The sequence below is a fragment of the Podarcis vaucheri genome (genome assembly GCF_965113315.1).
Source record: "Podarcis vaucheri genome assembly, chromosome: 7".
NCBI classification, from domain to species: Eukaryota; Metazoa; Chordata; class Lepidosauria; order Squamata; family Lacertidae; genus Podarcis; species Podarcis vaucheri.
Window position 1 is genome coordinate 78,085,979 of NC_138765.1, and position 16,584 is coordinate 78,102,562.

Here is a 16,584-nt window from a genome sequence, read left to right on the forward strand (position 1 = left end):
CTTGTTTTCCCCATAAGGGAATAAGGGCAGATTTTTGTTTATTACAGAATTAATCAAAATCTGAGTATTTCCTTCATTCCTACGGCTTAGGAGGATTCACCCCCCACCCCCACCCCGTGTCCCCAGATCTATAACAAGACTCATTGGGCCGTAGCCAAGCAGGTGTTGATTTTTTCTTTTCTTTCATTTCTGAAAATATTCAGGGCGTTTATAACAAAAATACAGTGCTTTTTTTCTTTAAAAATGTTTAGGGGTACTCTCATTTTCCTACTCATATTGAAATACTGCCCCTCAATGAGGCCAAACTTAGATTCACAAAATGTTTAGGGGTAAGCGTAACCCTGCGTCCGCCCAGAAGAAAAGCACTGAAAATACATAAAAACATACAATACAAACCGTGTACAAAAAGGTTAAAAGACACTTAGTGTAGCTCAAAGTAGAGCTGTTGGAAATTATTTAATTATTTCACAAAAAGTATATAATACTTTTTCAAAAAACAAAAACCATCCTTAAAGCAGTCTTATAACAGCAGTTTACAAAAAGAATAGAACAATGAAATTATTGGTTAAAACCAACTATTTACAACCTTCAAAGAAAAAGAAAAAGGATTTAAATCAACGATAAGCTAAAAGTCACAATGAAACACACATGCCCAAAAGTGTCTGCTTGATATCAATAGGCGGTGGGTTCCAAAGTGTAGGTAAAAAATCAATTTCTTGGCAAATGCAGAATAAAACCTGCAACAGTGCCAGTTCTGCAGATCAAAGTGATCAAGTGGGCATATATGGGGTAATATGATCTCATAGGTACTAATAAACCTACAGTAAGTGAGCCATGCCCATTATCTTCAATGGGTCTACTCTGAGTAGGACTAGTCTTGGACCAACAACCCGTTGAAGTGAATGGACATGGCTCACTGAAATTTATTAATTTCAGTGGGTCTCCTATGAGTATAACTTAGCTGGGAAAACCTTGGGAAGTTGTGGGCTCTCCTTGGAGGTTTTGAAAGCGGAGGTTGAATGCTCATCTGTTATGGATGCTTTAGCTGAGATTGCTGCCTTGCAGGGGTTGGACTAGATGACCCCTGGGGGGCCCTTTCCAACTCTATGATTCTTTTCCCGCCCCTATGACCAAGGACCACTATACAGCTGTCTGTAGGAAGCAAAGCAGCCACCCCCAAAACATTTGCAGGCGCGAAACAGTAAACAAGCCAATACCACCCCAATACCATCACGATCACAATAATTGTGAATGCACAATATACAGGATGTCTGGAGAGGCCCAGGTCAAAGGACGTGCATGCCCAGCACATATATTTAAACAACACCTCCTGTGTCCGACTCACCTGCACATATTCCAATAACCAAACGTGAAAAGATGATGAACTCAAAGGAGTGCACTGCTCTGGAGCAGCCCATGAGGACAGCAGAGATTATGGCCAAAATATTATTCACCTGCAAAGTACGTTTTCTGAAAAGGCAAGGGGGAAAAGGGCAGGGTGGATACTGATGGATGTATAAAAGCAGATGGAAAAGTATCAGGCAGAGGAAATTGCAACTGCTATGCTACTGTTACTGCTGCTACAATTTAATTACTGGTACTTTGTCCTGGTTTCGTTAATTGTTGGAAAGGCCAGGTAGGCTTGCTCCCTAGCATCTCCACATAGGGCTAGGAACACCACTGTTCTGATTCCCTCAGAGTGCTGCTGCCAGTCAGTGTAGGTCAGTATTCTGAGCCAGTGTGGTGTAGTGGTTAAGAGCGGTACATTCGTAATAAGGTGCACCGGGTTCGCATCTCCGCTCCTTGACATGCAGCTGCTGGGTGACCTTGGGCTAGTCACACTTCTCTGAAGTCTCTCAGCCCCACTCACCTCACAGAGTGTTTGTTGTGGGTGAGAAAGGGAAAAGGAGATTGTTAGCCACTTTGAGACTCCTTGGGGAAGTGATAAAGCGGGATATCAAATCCAAACTCTTCTTCAAACTCTTCTTCTTTGACTTTAGGTCTTGCTGAACTGTTGCACCCACCATCACTGACCATTGATTAAACTGGTTCGGGAATGATGGGAATTGTAGTGCAACAATTTTGGGGGACCCAAGGTTAAGGAACACTGGCGTAAACCATGCTGAGCTGAGGAGCTGCTGCCAGTCAGTGTAGACAATACTGAGCTAGGTGGACCATTTGTCTTAACGGAGGGGGGCGCGGGTGGCGCTGTGGGTAAAACCTCAGCGCCTAGGACTTGCCGATCACATGGTCGGCGGTTCGAATCCCCGCGGCGGGGTGTGCTCCCGTCATTTGGTCCCAGCGCCTGCCAACCTAGCAGTTTGAAAGCACCCCTAAGTGCAAGTAGATAAATAGGTACCGCTTTATAGAGGGAAGGTAAACGCCGTTTCCGTGTGCTGCTCTGACTCGCCAGATGCAGCTTGTCACGCTGGCCACGTCACCCGGAAGTGTCTGCGGACAGAGCTGGCTCCCGGCCTATAGAGTGAGATGAGTGCACAACCCGAGAGTCTGGCAAGACTGGCCCGTACGGGCAGGGGTACCTAATAGCTCAGCAGTATGAGCACCTGCTTTGCAAGCAGAAGATCCCAGGTTCAAGCCCTGGCGTCTCCAGGTAGGGCTAGGAATCTCCCTTGTTTGAAAGCCTTCAGAGCTGCTGCCAGTCAGTGTTGGCAATACTAGGTAGGCCAATGGCCTCATTGAGTATAAGACAGCTTCCTATGCTTTGATGTAGATTCTTTTCCTGTAAAAGGGAGATTTGGATCACAAGAAGCCGCACAGCCTTTCCCCTCCAACACCCTCCCCATAGTGCTTTCATAGGCCCTGGGATAAGAAGGTCATTCACAAGGATTGCCAGAGCTCCAGGTTAGCCCGTTCCCCTCCAGGTAGTAGAGGGAAAGTTTGAATCTCCAGGTGGCAAGAAAGCAAGCAAAATAGAGAGACTAAGAAGACTATGTGTGTCGCTTGCACACTTCAGTTTTTTGCACAGATTCTCATGGTGGGGTATCTGCCCTACTTCGTGCCTTCCTTTTCACTCCCAATTAACCTTCATCTCCAGGGTTGAGTTATCACTGTACCTGCCACAATTATCTGCCAGACGAGCCACCAAAAGAGACCCAACCATGCCTCCGACTGGGAAGAATGAAACCGTCAGACCCCACTGGAATAGGAGCAAGCTGTGGTCTATGCTGATGTGATTCCTCCATCGGTAGGTCTCGTTGTAAAAGCTTTTAATGAACTAGGAGAGAAGAGCGTGCAACAGTCAGCATCAGGGTCTTCTTCCTGCACATTAAGCCACAGTAAACCATGGTTTGGGGGCCAGGCAGATCTGACCAGGAGGGGCAAGGCACCCTTGACTACCGTGTTTGTGGTTCTCGTTCAACATCCTTGATTGCAAACACACACTCTCTCAACCCCCGTTTGAAGGACATGGCTTTCCCCAAAGCATCCTTGGAACTGTACAGTGGTACCCATCTAGCAGTTCGAAAGCATGTCAAAGTGCAAGTAGATAAATAGGTACTGCTTTGGCGGGAAGGTAAACAGTGTTCCCATGCGCTGCTTTGGTTCGCCAGAAGCGGCTAAGTCTTGCTGGCCACATGACCTGGAAGCTGTACACCGGCTCCCTCGGCCAATAAAGCGAGATGAGCGCCGCAACCCCAGAGTCGGCCATGACTGGATCTAATGGTCAGGGGTCCCTTTACCTTTACCTCGGGTTACATACGCTTCAGGTTACAGACTCCGCTAACCCAGAAATAGTACCCCGGGTAAAGGGTACTATTTGCTTCAGGATGAGAACAGAAATCATGCTCTGGCGGCACGGCAGCAGCAGGAGGCCCCATTAGCTAAAGTGGTGCTTCAGGTTAAGAACAGTTTTAGGTTATGAACGGACCTCCGGAACGAATTAAGTACTTAACCGAGGTACCACTGTAGTTGGTTAAGGGTTCTTGAAACTGTAGCTCTGCAAAAGGGGAGAACAACAGTTCCCAGAATTCTTTGGGGGAACTCATGTCCTTTAAATGTGCAGTAAATATATAGTGCGGATCTTTCCACCATGAAGGGAGAAAACATGTTTAGGTGTGGATTAGCGTATCGATGGACTGTGTTACTCACCTGAACCTTCTGTCTCTCTGCTTCTTATTAAACTTATTGTGTGCAAGTGGTCCAAGGTCCCATTCCTCCCCCCCATCTTCTGCAAATGACAGAACAAATACTAGAAATATCTGTGCTAAATAGGGAAAGGTAGAACATTTTCACTGACCCCCTGCAATAATTATAATATTTATTATTTATACCCCGCCCATCTGGCTGAGTTTCCTCAGCCACTCTGGGCGGCTCCCAAACAAGTGTTAAAAACAGTACAGCATTAATTATTAAAAACTTCCCTGAACAGGGCTGCCTTCAGATGTCTTTTAAAGATAGGATAGCTGCTTATTTCCTTCACATCTGAAGGGAGGGTGTTACACAGGGCAGGTGCCACTACCGAGAAGGCCCTCGGTCTGGTTCCCTGTAACCTCACTTCTCGCAATGAGGGAACCGCCAGAAGGCCCTCGGCGCTGGATCTCAGTGTCCGGGCTGAACGATGGGGGTGGAGACGCTCCTTCAGGTATACAGGAGTTGCCCACACTGCAAGGCTCTTGTGCCTCCTCTCCCTCAGCCATTCCACCAGTGGGAGAGATGGGAAGCTGAGCTCGCTCCATCAGCTTTGCCCCAAAGCTCAGCTCCATCCTCCTGCCCCTGAACTGTGCCACAGCATAGTGGGGCACAGGGGTGGTTGCCCTGGGCGCAAAATTGTTAGGGTCGCAAAATTTTGACAGCTGGTGCTGCCTCAATACAGCTGTGTGCTTCTGTCGCTTCTCCATGCAAACCAGGAAGTGACCTCCCCAGAGAAACGATTCTTCTTTTCTTATCTCGGTGACTGCAATCTCCTGGTTGATGCAGACACCGTTGGCCATAGCTGTCAACTTACAGATTTGAAATTAAGGGACCAGCAGCCTCAGAAATAAGGGATCAGCAGCCCAAATAAGGGATTTCCAAAGCACAGGTATGTTCAACTTCTGAGCCCCTCCAAGCCAAAGGCAGAAAGCCCAGCCAGCAGCCAAACAAAGCCTCAAGCGGTGGTTCCCACAGCGCAGCAACCCAGCAAAGGGGGTGCAGCAAGGAAAACCACCATTACCTCTCTGCTGGGAAGCGCTGAGCAAAGGTGAGTACCCAGGCAACGCGGCCGATTTGATAGGCACAAGGCATGCAAGCTCCACCCCCCAGTCGTTCGTAGACTCCTTATTGGGTGAGCAACGCAGCCAAGCAACACAGCTGGAGCCTCCCTCCTCCCTGGCTGGCAGGGAGGGAGGGAGGGAGAGGAGCTGATTCCTTTGAAACCCTGGAAATTTAAGGGACATCATCAATAAGGGACAGCAGTGGGACACAGCACTGGGATAAGGGACTTTCCCGCCAAATAAGGGACGGTTGACAGCTATGCCGTTAGGCAGTTGAATGTGCATGCCATTTCCCTTCCTCCCTTTCCCACATGGCCCCGGACACTGGCAGCCCATGCTACACCACAGCTGTGCCTGCTGGTCATTAGATGAACTCCCATTGAAGAATTGGTGCCTGAATTTTATTTCCCCGTGCCCTTCCCTCCCTGTCCTTTTTTCTTGCATGTTGTGAATTTATATTGTAAACCTGCAGGCAGGGATTGTTTCGTTCTAATCAACTGCATGTAAGCCACTCTGGGAGTACTGTTGGCTAAGAATAGAAACATCATAACCAGACACCGGAGAGACCTGTCAGGAGTAAGCATGGACCAATGGTACCAAATAGTATGGGAAACAGCCTTACTAGAAAAACTAACCAATAAGCTGAAACTGACATGGAGACAAATAGAAGACGACGCCTTCACCCCAGTATGGCTCCCCTTTATCACACACACAGCCCAACAAGACAATGACAAAAATCCACCAACAGCATACAAATCAATATGGCTAACCTGATCCAAAACACCCACCCACCCCACTCACACATGAAAACAAAGACCACCACAGCCAACCACAAATGAACAACCACACCCTAGGCCAACCCCAGCCTCTCTCACCACCAAAGGAACACAAGTGAACAGCAAAGAACCTGCACAAGCAACGCTGACCCCAAACCCTACATATATTAAGAATAGCGTGCGAATGCTCTGAACAAATAATAACAGACTGTACCTCTGCTGCGTAGTTGATCACAAAGACGTTGTAGCCATATTGGAAAGACGATCCAAAACCAGCAGTCATTGCAGCTAGCACCAGGATGCTTGTCAGTTTCTATTGGAACAGAGCAGCAGAAACCATGAATTTTAGCATACGGGGTCCAACCTCCATAAATATTTGTTAGATTTTGATGCATGACACATTTGCTTAAAAAAGAGGCCTTGCAGGTCTCGCTGATAATGAAAATTCAATCTTGCTAGAATTTAGGGTTGCCATACATCCAGAATTTCCCAGACATAGCTGGGATTCGGCCATCTGTAACAGCGGCCAGGCGGAAAAATGCAGAAAAGTCTGGGAAAATCCGAGCATATGGCAACCCATGTCGGAAGTGTCGTTTTTGGTGAATTTCCTTAAAAATAGCTCAAAAACATCATTTTTTGTTTTGAGATTTTGCAAAGAAAGCTCCATAACTTTGCAAAAAAACCCCCACAAAAAACTCCACAACTTTTATGTCCGGATTTTCGCTTTTTGAAATATGGTCTCAGGCTTCAGGGAATCGGCTCCCCCCCCCCCCCCTTGGCAGTAGATAAGTAGAACCAAGGAAATGAGTATTCTTACCAGTTAGAAACTTTAATGATCACAGCGAGAGAACAAAGAATCCCTGTCCTAGGCATGGCGGTGCTCCCAGTTAAGGGTTCCACCCACTTCATCCCTAGTCATCCACGTTACTACTGTGTCTTGTAACCTGATCTCATAACCACCGTGGTTTCTGTGCTGCCACCTCATCAGCTCTTCTTGACCTTGGGCTGAGCAGATGAATGCTTTCCAGAGAAAGTGAATCTGTTAACCTTCTCTCTTCCAGTGTTTCCTCTCCTAGCTCAGGGGTCAGCAAACTTTTTCAGCAGGGGGCCAGTCCACTGTCCCTCAGATCTTGTGGGGGGCCGGACTATATTTTTTTTAAAATATATGAACGAATTCCTATGCCCCACAAATAACCCAGAGATGCATTTTAATTTACCGTATTTTTTGCACCATAACATTCACTTTTTTCCTCCTAGAAAATAAGGGGAAATGTCTGCGTGTTATGAAGAGAATGCCTACGGGTGGCGGGGGGGATCTGCTGCAGTCGTGAGCAGAGGATCCATGGTTCCCCTTCCTTCCCTCCTCCGTGGCTTGCTTTGAAACAGCAAAGCGGGAGAAGAGCCGCTGAGTGGAGAGGAGAGGGGGACAGAGAGCCTGCTTCTTTAAAGGAGCAAAGCGGGAGGGGAGAGGAGCCTTCTCCTCTTATACCCCTCTTCTGCATTATTAACAGCATCCTTCTCCACCCACCCCACACGTGTCCTTTGTCCCTTGAGTGCTTTTCCTTCCCTCCCCACTTTAAACGTGGTTACAAAGTACTGATCCACATGGATTCTCAGGATTTTTGCACTGGGTCGCCCCAAATTCACCATCAGATCACATAGCATGTCCATGGCTAGAGCTTGCACCAAAAAAATCACGCACCCACTGTTGCCTGGGGCCGCAGTGCTGCAAAAACGTGGTTACAAAGCATGGATCCACATGGATCCTCAGGATTTTTGCATTGGGCTACTCCAAACTCACTGTCAGATCACATGTCTGTGGCCACAGCATGAACCACAAAAATCATACATCTACTGTTTCGTTTAGAATATTTTTTTTCTTGTTTTCCTCCTCTAAAAACTATGTGCGTGTTATGGTCGGGTGCGTGTTATAGAACGAAAAATATGGTAAATAAAAGCACACATTCTACTCATGTAAAAACACCAGGCAGGCCCCACAAATAACCCAGAGATGCATTTGAAATAAAAGGACACATTCTACACGCTGATTCCTGGACTGTCCGCCAGCTGGATTGAGAAGGCAATTGCGCTGGATCCGGCCCCCGGGCCTTAGGTTGCCTACCCATGTCCTAGCTGTTCCCCATTTCCCAGCTTCTGCCTTCTGAACCATGTCCATCTGCAAACCACTGTTCCAAATCTATACTGTCCTGCTCCTGGGAAGATTCAGGATCCGGATCCAGATCGGGGGGGGGGGAGGCTTCCACCATTCCTCCTCCATGCAGCCCTACTCAGCACGGTCCCTGACATATGGCAACTCAATTTCTAAGCCTCACTAGCTACATAAAATCACAGGCTTGCAAGGGACCGCATGGAAATTATCCAGACTGAGCCCCTCAAGCCTGCAACATTATTATAGGCTTACATGTCATCGCCATCCTGAAGCCTTATTTCGCCAGGGAATCATTTTGCCCGCGTCCCCAGGACCAAAGAAAGAGTAAAATAACACCAGGAAAGTTTCTTCTTTGGAGAAAAGGGTTTTATCTGTGCACAGAGACAGCCAGCAGAATCATTTCTGAAATCTGGCTGCAAAGTAATACACATCAGCAAACTTTCTTATACCTGAAAGCATTCACCCACCTCTCAAGACCTCCCCCAAAACTTCCCCAATCAGCTGGCAAGTTTTCACTTATTCCCTTTTAGGGCATATCTATATTGCAGGCTAAGCACTTCTGGCTAAGCACTTCCTCCTCTTACCCCTGTGTGCTTTTCTGCTTGCTTAGCAGTCCCTCCCACCTCCTTCGTACACGTGTCCTTTTTTGCTAGCTAAGCAGCCTCTTGTACGTGTCTATTCTTATCTTGCATTACTGAAGCAGGAAGCGCAAGGCAGGAAATGGCCCCATAGCCTGTCTGGCCGCTGGCTTGACCACAATTTACAGAAGTAAGTTCATAGCAGAAACTCACTATGTGCATTTAATATGAAGATTAATCCTTCACTCCCTACTCTTCTTATGAACAACCTAATACTTAGGTTCGTTCTGGGGTATGGGTCTATAATCTCTCATTAAAGCAATAACGCGGGGTCCGATTATGCTAGACATCATTCTCTGTAACATGTTTTGCATGCACTGCACCAAGCAGGGGATACAGAAGCAGAAAAGCAATAGAAGCATTATTGGGCCTGGCAGCGGGAGACACCAATCACTCTTTTACTAATAGGTTTCTTTTCCTGCGTCACACAGACCCACCCATTCACCCTAAGGACACGGAGGGGTGATGGATGAGTCCACTGAGGCCAGGAGTGAGAATCTGGGAGGGTGGAAAGATTGAGGATGGTGGAACGGTTAAGTGGCAGTGGGAGGAGCGGCAGTCCACTCGAGGCATCTGTTCGGGGCAGGGTGCATACTAGACATTTAGACTTATTGACAGAATGGGCTACGCTCATGCCAGCAAAAGAAAATGCACATCCATATGACAATAATAATAATAATAATAATAAATTTTATTAATATCCCGCCCTCCCCAACCGAAGCCGGGCTCAGGGCGGCTAACAACACTAAAATAGTGCAACATTATAAAAACATCATAAGAATTAATTAAAATCAGAATTGATGGCAACCATAAACTAAAGTATTGTAAAGATTGCCAAAGGAGGGAGTCAGGCTGTGCCCTAACCAAAGGCCTGGTGGAACAGCTCTGTCTTGCAGGCCCTGCGGAAAGATGTCAAGTCCTGCAGGGCCCTTGTCTCTTGTGACAGAGCGTTCCACCAGGTTGGAGCTGCAGCCGAAAAAGCCCTGGCTCTAGTTGAGGCCAGCCTAACCTCTCTGAGGCCTGGGACCTTCAAGATGTTTTTATTTGAGGACCGTAAGTTCCTCTGTGGGGCATACCAGGAGAGGCGGTCCCGTAGATACGAGGGTCCAAGGGCGGTTGAGATAACTCCCACCCACCAACCAACCCCAAGAATGCCAAGGCTCCTCCCACCAATATTCAGGGGTCATTTCTGATATTCCTTTACTGCTGAAGGGCCCGCTGATATTCGTATTCAATTATTTGCCGGGCCTCAGGGGTGCCTCTCCACCTTACTTCGGAAGCTCCTACCACGTGGAGCAGCCTGACACACGGGGTGACTATATCAAGGGGTTCTGGTCCCAATATCAAAAGTCCTGGTGGTGCCTCTAAATTGGCTGGAGAACAAGTGTCTACGTTGGGGGCGCTGCCTGCGGGCGCCCCTCCCATCCAATTCTTCACCGTGCGTAGAGATATCAGCCTCTGGAGTGATATCAGCAAGGCGGTCGTCACTGGAGGGGATCTTCAGGATGCTGAGACACAGTCCAATCTGAAGCAGCTTTCTTTACTTGAATGTGGTGGACCCAAGGGGTGACGCCAGCGATCTTCACAGCTGTGGGTGTGGAGAGCAGATGGGCCCTTCCAGCACGGTTGCAGTGGTGCCTGGGGCCAGTCTTATCCCTACCTCGTTACCTGGCTCTAACTGGTCACGCAAGGAGTTCGGGCCTGGGTTGAGAGAGAAAATCTCGAGAGAGAGACTGTACATAATTGTTCAATTCCACATCTTGAACAGGGATAGGTGAAAGCATGCACACATAAGGAATTGGTCTCCCAAACATCACTTCAAAAGGTGACAAGTGAATATGTTTCGATGGGAGGCTACAGACTCTAAGCAAAGCCAAGGGCAACATGGACACCCAATTAGACATGGACAACCATTGGGTCAATGGTTTTTCAAAGTCCTGTTCATCCTTTCCACTTTTTCCAGAACTTTGGGGCCTATATGCGGTACCCACCATCTTCCTTCTTCACTGGCAACAGTGGGGTGTTTCACTGTGATTGGCATTGTTTCAAGATTCCATGTTGAAGCAATCGCTTCAGATGCACCCACACTCCTTCAGCTGCCTGTCGTGGGATGGGGTATTGGTTTTTATCCTCCGCCCATAGTCCAGGGTCAACATCATGAAGCAGGCTAACAGGGAGGATTCCCTCCTCTTCTTTTACCATCATCAAGCGCCAATGGTCTCTCAGGGGCATTTCTAAAGAAAACTCTCCTGCTGGTCCAGTTGTCATCATTACTTCCCCCATTGGTTGGAAGGAAATCTGGGCTTGTAATTTTGTTAACAAGTCTCGGCCCAAGAAAGGAATGGGACACTCTGGTATATACAAAAATTTGTGCTGGACTACTTGGCCACCTAGGCAGCAGGTAACAGACTGCAAAAACGGGGCCTTTTGTGATTTACCTGTGGCCCCAATTATATTAACCACTTGGTTTGTGGGTTTTGTTACAGGCACAGGTAAGACTGAGTGGGCAGCTCCCTTGTCCACCTTCTCCTACCTGTAATAAGGTAGCTGGGTTAAGGGCTGTGGTAACCTGAAACTTCAGGCGTGAATATAATAACAGCATCTGGCACTTCCTCATTTTCGCTTGTGATAGGAAATAGGTGCCTTTCATGTCAAGTAAGGCTGGGACTGCGTGTGGAGTCACACAGGTGGTGTCCTGTCCAAACGTGAATTTATCTGCCTTTGTGAGTAGGGTGGCCACTGCCACAATCGCTCTCATACAGGGGGGGGGGCAACCTCTGTTCTGTTGGGGTTAGCTTCTCTGACAAGTATGCGACGGGTCGCTGCCAATTTTCCAGTTTCTGGCATAAGACTCCCTTGGCTACCCCCTGGTCTTCATCTATGAACAGGGTAAAAGGCTTCTCGGGGTTTGGATGCCAAGCGCTGGGGCTTGTTGTAATGCCACTTTGAGATCCTGAAAAGCCTGCTGCTGTTCCCTGCCCCATATAAAAGGATCCTTCTCTATTCCCCTAGTTGACTCATGCACGGCCGAGCAATGCTTCTGTAGTTAGTAGTGAGTCCAGGAGATATTGTACATCATCATAAGTGGGATTATAGGTTTTAAAAATCCCTTCAAACAATTTTATGATCTTCGCTGGGTTCTCCTCAAAAGAGGGGTTCTGATTTCTCCAATTACAAACATCTGCACTTGAAAAGGGTATATGCTGGACCGTGTAGGTCCAGCTGGGACAGGGGCTGGCGGATCATAAACCCTCTGAAGGGGCATTACTCCGGCTGCCTGATCCTTCCTGGTTTTCTCATACTGTCTGTGAGACATAACTCTCTTCGCCGCCTGTCCCCACGTACGTTGCCATCTCTTCCTCTTTTCAGGGGTGCAGCATTCTGCTGCCTCAACTAACAAGGGCTCACATCCAACTTCTCCCTCAAATGGCTTTACAAACTCCTTTAGTCTCTCTTTCTGTTTTTCTGTCCACATTTTCTTTCCTTGATTCATATCATCTAGTGTCTTCCTAAACTCTTCGTCATCTTCCTTTTCTTCCATCTCACTATCCTCCTTCGCAGGTCCTCCTCCCCCTACACCAGCACCTCCCTGTGCTTCTTGATTTTGGCCTGGGGGAGGGTTGTTGGAGGGGCTGTCGGTGGAGTGTAAGGTGGTGGCTTAATCACTCCCCCCTCCTCATCTTCTGGGTCTTCTAACACCAGAGGCTTCACTGTACAAATCCTGTTCTGTGTGTTGCTGTCACAGCAAGACTTTAGCCATGGTAGATTCTTTTCTACATTGGTCTTCCATGTAGAGATATAGGGGATCTGGTCTGGGTGGACATTTAATATATTTTGCCACAGGGGGTTGATTTGCCACAGGGGGTTGATTAATTGCAAATCAAAGCCATGCAGTTCCCTGGGTCGGCAAGTCCACCTCACATAAAGTTCTGAGTCTCTTGTTTTTTCAATTTGAATCCCCAAATCATCACTCTTCGTGGCCGCTTTCCAGTTATTTAAAAAGCATTCCAGAGGAATACATTGGCTTGCTCCAGACCCTATTTTTCAGATACTCCACTCCTAACCGGGTTTCAAAATTCTCTCACACTCCACATGCTACAGATTGTCAGAAAATGCACAACCCTACAATCGCTCGGCCAAGGGGACACTAAGCCTTGGCCCTCATTCAGTAATTCATCCACCAGAGTATCTGACACACAACATGCCAACAAAACACTCAATTCCCTCTGCCCCATTCCCTTTCCCAAACCTTACCAATTCCTTTCCTGGCGACACTCTTACTGCATGGCCAGTTCCTTTCCTGGCGGCACTGTTACTGCCGGGCACTCTACTGCCACTACCAGGTGAGGCTGATCAGGCCTCTGGCCCTTTCCCTCGGGCCCCTAGCCCTTTCCTTCGGGCTTACCTTTTTCTTTCCGCTGCGGATTCCCTCTTTCGGCCTCTTTTCTCCCTCGACCAGGTGTCTGCACTCCAGGATGGTGTGGCAATCTCCCCCTACAAACTGGCAGGGTGTGCACCGGAAATGCGAACGCCGATCTGAGCTGTTCACCTAAGGTCGAGCCTGGCTCTCCTTGGTCCTGTGGGGCGGGGCGATATCCCGGACGAGCCCCCAAATATATGAAGCCTTATTTCGCCAGGGAATCATTTTGCCCGCGTCCCCAGGACCAAAGAAAGAGTAAAATAACACCAGGAAAGTTTCTTCTTTGGAGAAAAGGGTTTTATCTGTGCACAGAGACAGCCAGCAGAATCATTTCTGAAATCTGGCTGCAAAGTAATACACATCAGCAAACTTTCTTATACCTGAAAGCATTCACCCACCTCTCAAGACCTCCCCCAAAACTTCCCCAATCAGCTGGCAAGTTTTCACTTATTCCCTTTTAGGGCATATCTATATTGCAGGCTAAGCACTTCTGGCTAAGCACTTCCTCCTCTTACCCCTGTGTGCTTTTCTGCTTGCTTAGCAGTCCCTCCCACCTCCTTCGTACACGTGTCCTTTTTTGCTAGCTAAGCAGCCTCTTGTACGTGTCTATTCTTATCTTGCATTACTGAAGCAGGAAGCGCAAGGCAGGAAATGGCCCCATAGCCTGTCTGGCCGCTGGCTTGACCACAATTTGCAGAAGTAAGTTCATAGCAGAAACTCACTATGTGCATTTAATATGAAGATTAATCCTTCAATCCTGGAAAACAGTTGGACATCATATTCATCAGGGCTGGGTGCCGTGTGGCCTTTTAGATATTGCAGAACTCCAGCTCCCATAATCTCTTGCCACACCAATTGGGGCTGATAGCGTCCAACAACATCTAAAGGCAGCCTTGTATCAGGTTTTGAACATTTGATGTTTTATTATGGTTTTTTATATGTGTTGGAAGCCACCCAGAGTGGCTGGGCGAACCGAATCATATCGACAGGGTATAAATAATAAAATTATTATTATTATTATTATTATTATTATTATTATTATTATTATTATTATTGTTATTATTTAGAGACTGGCAGGTGTTCCCCTTCTCTGCTTTAGGTAGGGTTGCCATATTTCAAGAAATACAAATCCGGACACAAAAAGTTGTTGAGCTTTGGGAAAGTTTCAAAAACCCAGACATTTTGCTGATTACCCAAAATCCCCCCAAACGCTGATGCCGTCATTGGAATCTCAGGTGTATGACCACCCTACTTTAGATGGGCAATGATTTATAAATGCAGCTGGATAGAGCATTCTCCCAACTCACCCTTTCAGTGGGTTTGTCTTCCTCTTCGCTTTTCATTCTCTCTGAAGCAGGGCTCAGTAACCAGGGCTCAGCTGTGGGAGAGGAATTAACAGTCAATGAGCAATATTCAGAAAAGAAACTGTCCAAATGTATAAAACAATGCCAAACCAAGCAGAAGGGCACAGCAACAAAATTACTAAAAACGGTTTCATGATTTAGAATGCCAGGCATAGAAAACAAAACTATAAGTTTGCTTAAAAAAAAAAAAATCAGTCCCAGGCATGTTTTATATGCTGCAGTAAATACAATATTTAGCCACTCTGGAAGAACTAGATGCATTCTGATCTGAAATTAGTGAAGAAGCATAAAACACATCCACCCTGGCAATTTCCATAACAAGGGTTTGATTTTTTAAAAATATTGAATACATCACAATAAAAAGTGTAATACACAAGAGCAGGGGTAGGCAACCTAAGGCCCATGGGCCAAAAGTGGCCCACGGGGGCCGTTTAACCGGCCTGCGAGCCACCCCTGAACTGAGCCGCCTGCTTGGTGAGTCCCCACGTGCTGCACAAAACTGGCGCAGGGTGGCGCGGGGACTCGCTTCTGCGGTGCCAAAAATCACATCTGTTCAAATGCTGAAAATCGTGGCTGCACGTGTGTGATCCGGCCCACGGAGGTACCTCCACTGGAGCAAACCCAGTCGAGGTAAACCTTGCCAACCCATGCACAGGCAAAAGTACTAAGGGTGTGAAGGAAAGCCGGGGTGGGTGGTGGCTTGAGGAGAATTCTGAGGGCCAGATACAGAGGCTTGGAGGGCCAGATTTGGCCCGGGGGCTGAGCTGTTCCATCCCTATTTTAAGGGATTTGCTTGCAGATGGCCCCAGGTTGAATCCCAGGGCATATCCTTGTAGGGCTGGGAATGTCACCTGCCTGAAACCTGGAGCTAAATGGACCATTGGTCTGATTCTCTGTAAGGCATCTTCTTATGTTCCTATGAAACCGATGGAGAGTAAAGTGGAACCTCAGGTTAAGTACTTAATTTGTTCCGGAGGTCCGTTCTTAACCTGAAACTGTTCTTAACCTGAAGCACCACTTTAGCTAATGGGGCCCCCTGCTGTCACCGCACCGTCAGAGCACGATTTCTGTTCTCATCCTGAAGCAAAGTTCTTAACCTGAGGTAATATTTCTGGGTTAGCGGAGACTGTAACCTGAAGTGTATGTAACCTGAGGTACCACTGTAATTCCCACAGGGACATTCGGGGATAAATAGGCAGAGAGGATGCAGACTGACCACAGCTTTTCTGTACAGGTGAGTAGAAAATGATGTCAGCCAGTCCCTATTTTCCCTTGAAAACAGGCACCAGGAAATCCAACAGCATTGCGAGATCCATTTGGGAGATCGGTGCCAGGAAGTTCCATGGGAAGCTGTTGGCAGTTGGCAGCGGAGGCGAGAACCAATCACGGCAGGAAGGAGGCGGGGATAGAACAGTGCTGTTCCGAGTAATGGCCCCCAGTGGTACAAAAGGAAGGTTGAAGGCTTCAGTGGCACCCTGGACAGAGAGGTCTGTGTACAACAGATTCCAACCACATCTGACAGCCTTACCACGTGGTCAGACAGTGTTGGAAGGTGGAGTGGAAGGCAGCAAGCCCAAGTGGTAACTGGAGTAAGAGCCAATGAAAGGTAAGGTAAAGGTAAAGGGACCCCTGACCATTAGGTCCAGTCGTGACCGACTCTGGGGTTGCGGCGCTCATCTCACTTTATTGGCTGAGGGAGCCGGCGTACAGCTTCCGGGTCATGTGGCCAGCATGACTAAGCCGCTTCTGGTGAACCAGAGCAGTGCACAGAAACGCCGTTTACTTTCCCGCCAGAGTGGTACCTATTTATCTACTTGCACTTTGACATGCTTTCGAACTGCTAGGTAGGAAGGAGCAGGGAGCAAGCAACAGGAGCTCACACTGTTGCGGGGATTCGAACCGCTGACCTTCTGATTGGCAAGTCATAGGCTCTGTGGTTTAACCCACAGTGCCACCCGTGTATTATGTAAAGGCTATATTTAAAGAAATGGATGCTTGGTGGAATA

General features: G+C 47.7%; 1 protein-coding gene across 2 annotated transcripts in view; it reads right to left on the bottom strand.

Moving 5' to 3' along the window:
* Positions 1–16,326, bottom strand: part of LOC309536209 (solute carrier family 2, facilitated glucose transporter member 5-like) — a 29,694-nt gene extending 13,368 nt beyond the window's left edge. The window contains exons 1-5 of one of the 2 annotated variants that reach the window (XM_082230193.1): positions 15,795–16,326; positions 14,522–14,592; positions 6,201–6,299; positions 3,075–3,235; positions 1,346–1,470 (exon numbers count right to left, since the gene is read on the bottom strand). In XM_082230193.1, the coding sequence (XP_082086319.1) occupies positions 1,346–1,470; positions 3,075–3,235; positions 6,201–6,299; positions 14,522–14,557 (421 nt within the window). In that variant the 5' untranslated portion in view covers positions 14,558–14,592; positions 15,795–16,326. The remainder of the gene's footprint in view (positions 1–1,345; positions 1,471–3,074; positions 3,236–6,200; positions 6,300–14,521; positions 14,593–15,794) is intronic. The other variant, XM_082230192.1, reaches the window with a different exon arrangement.
* Between the last annotated feature and the right edge of the window lie 258 nt (positions 16,327–16,584).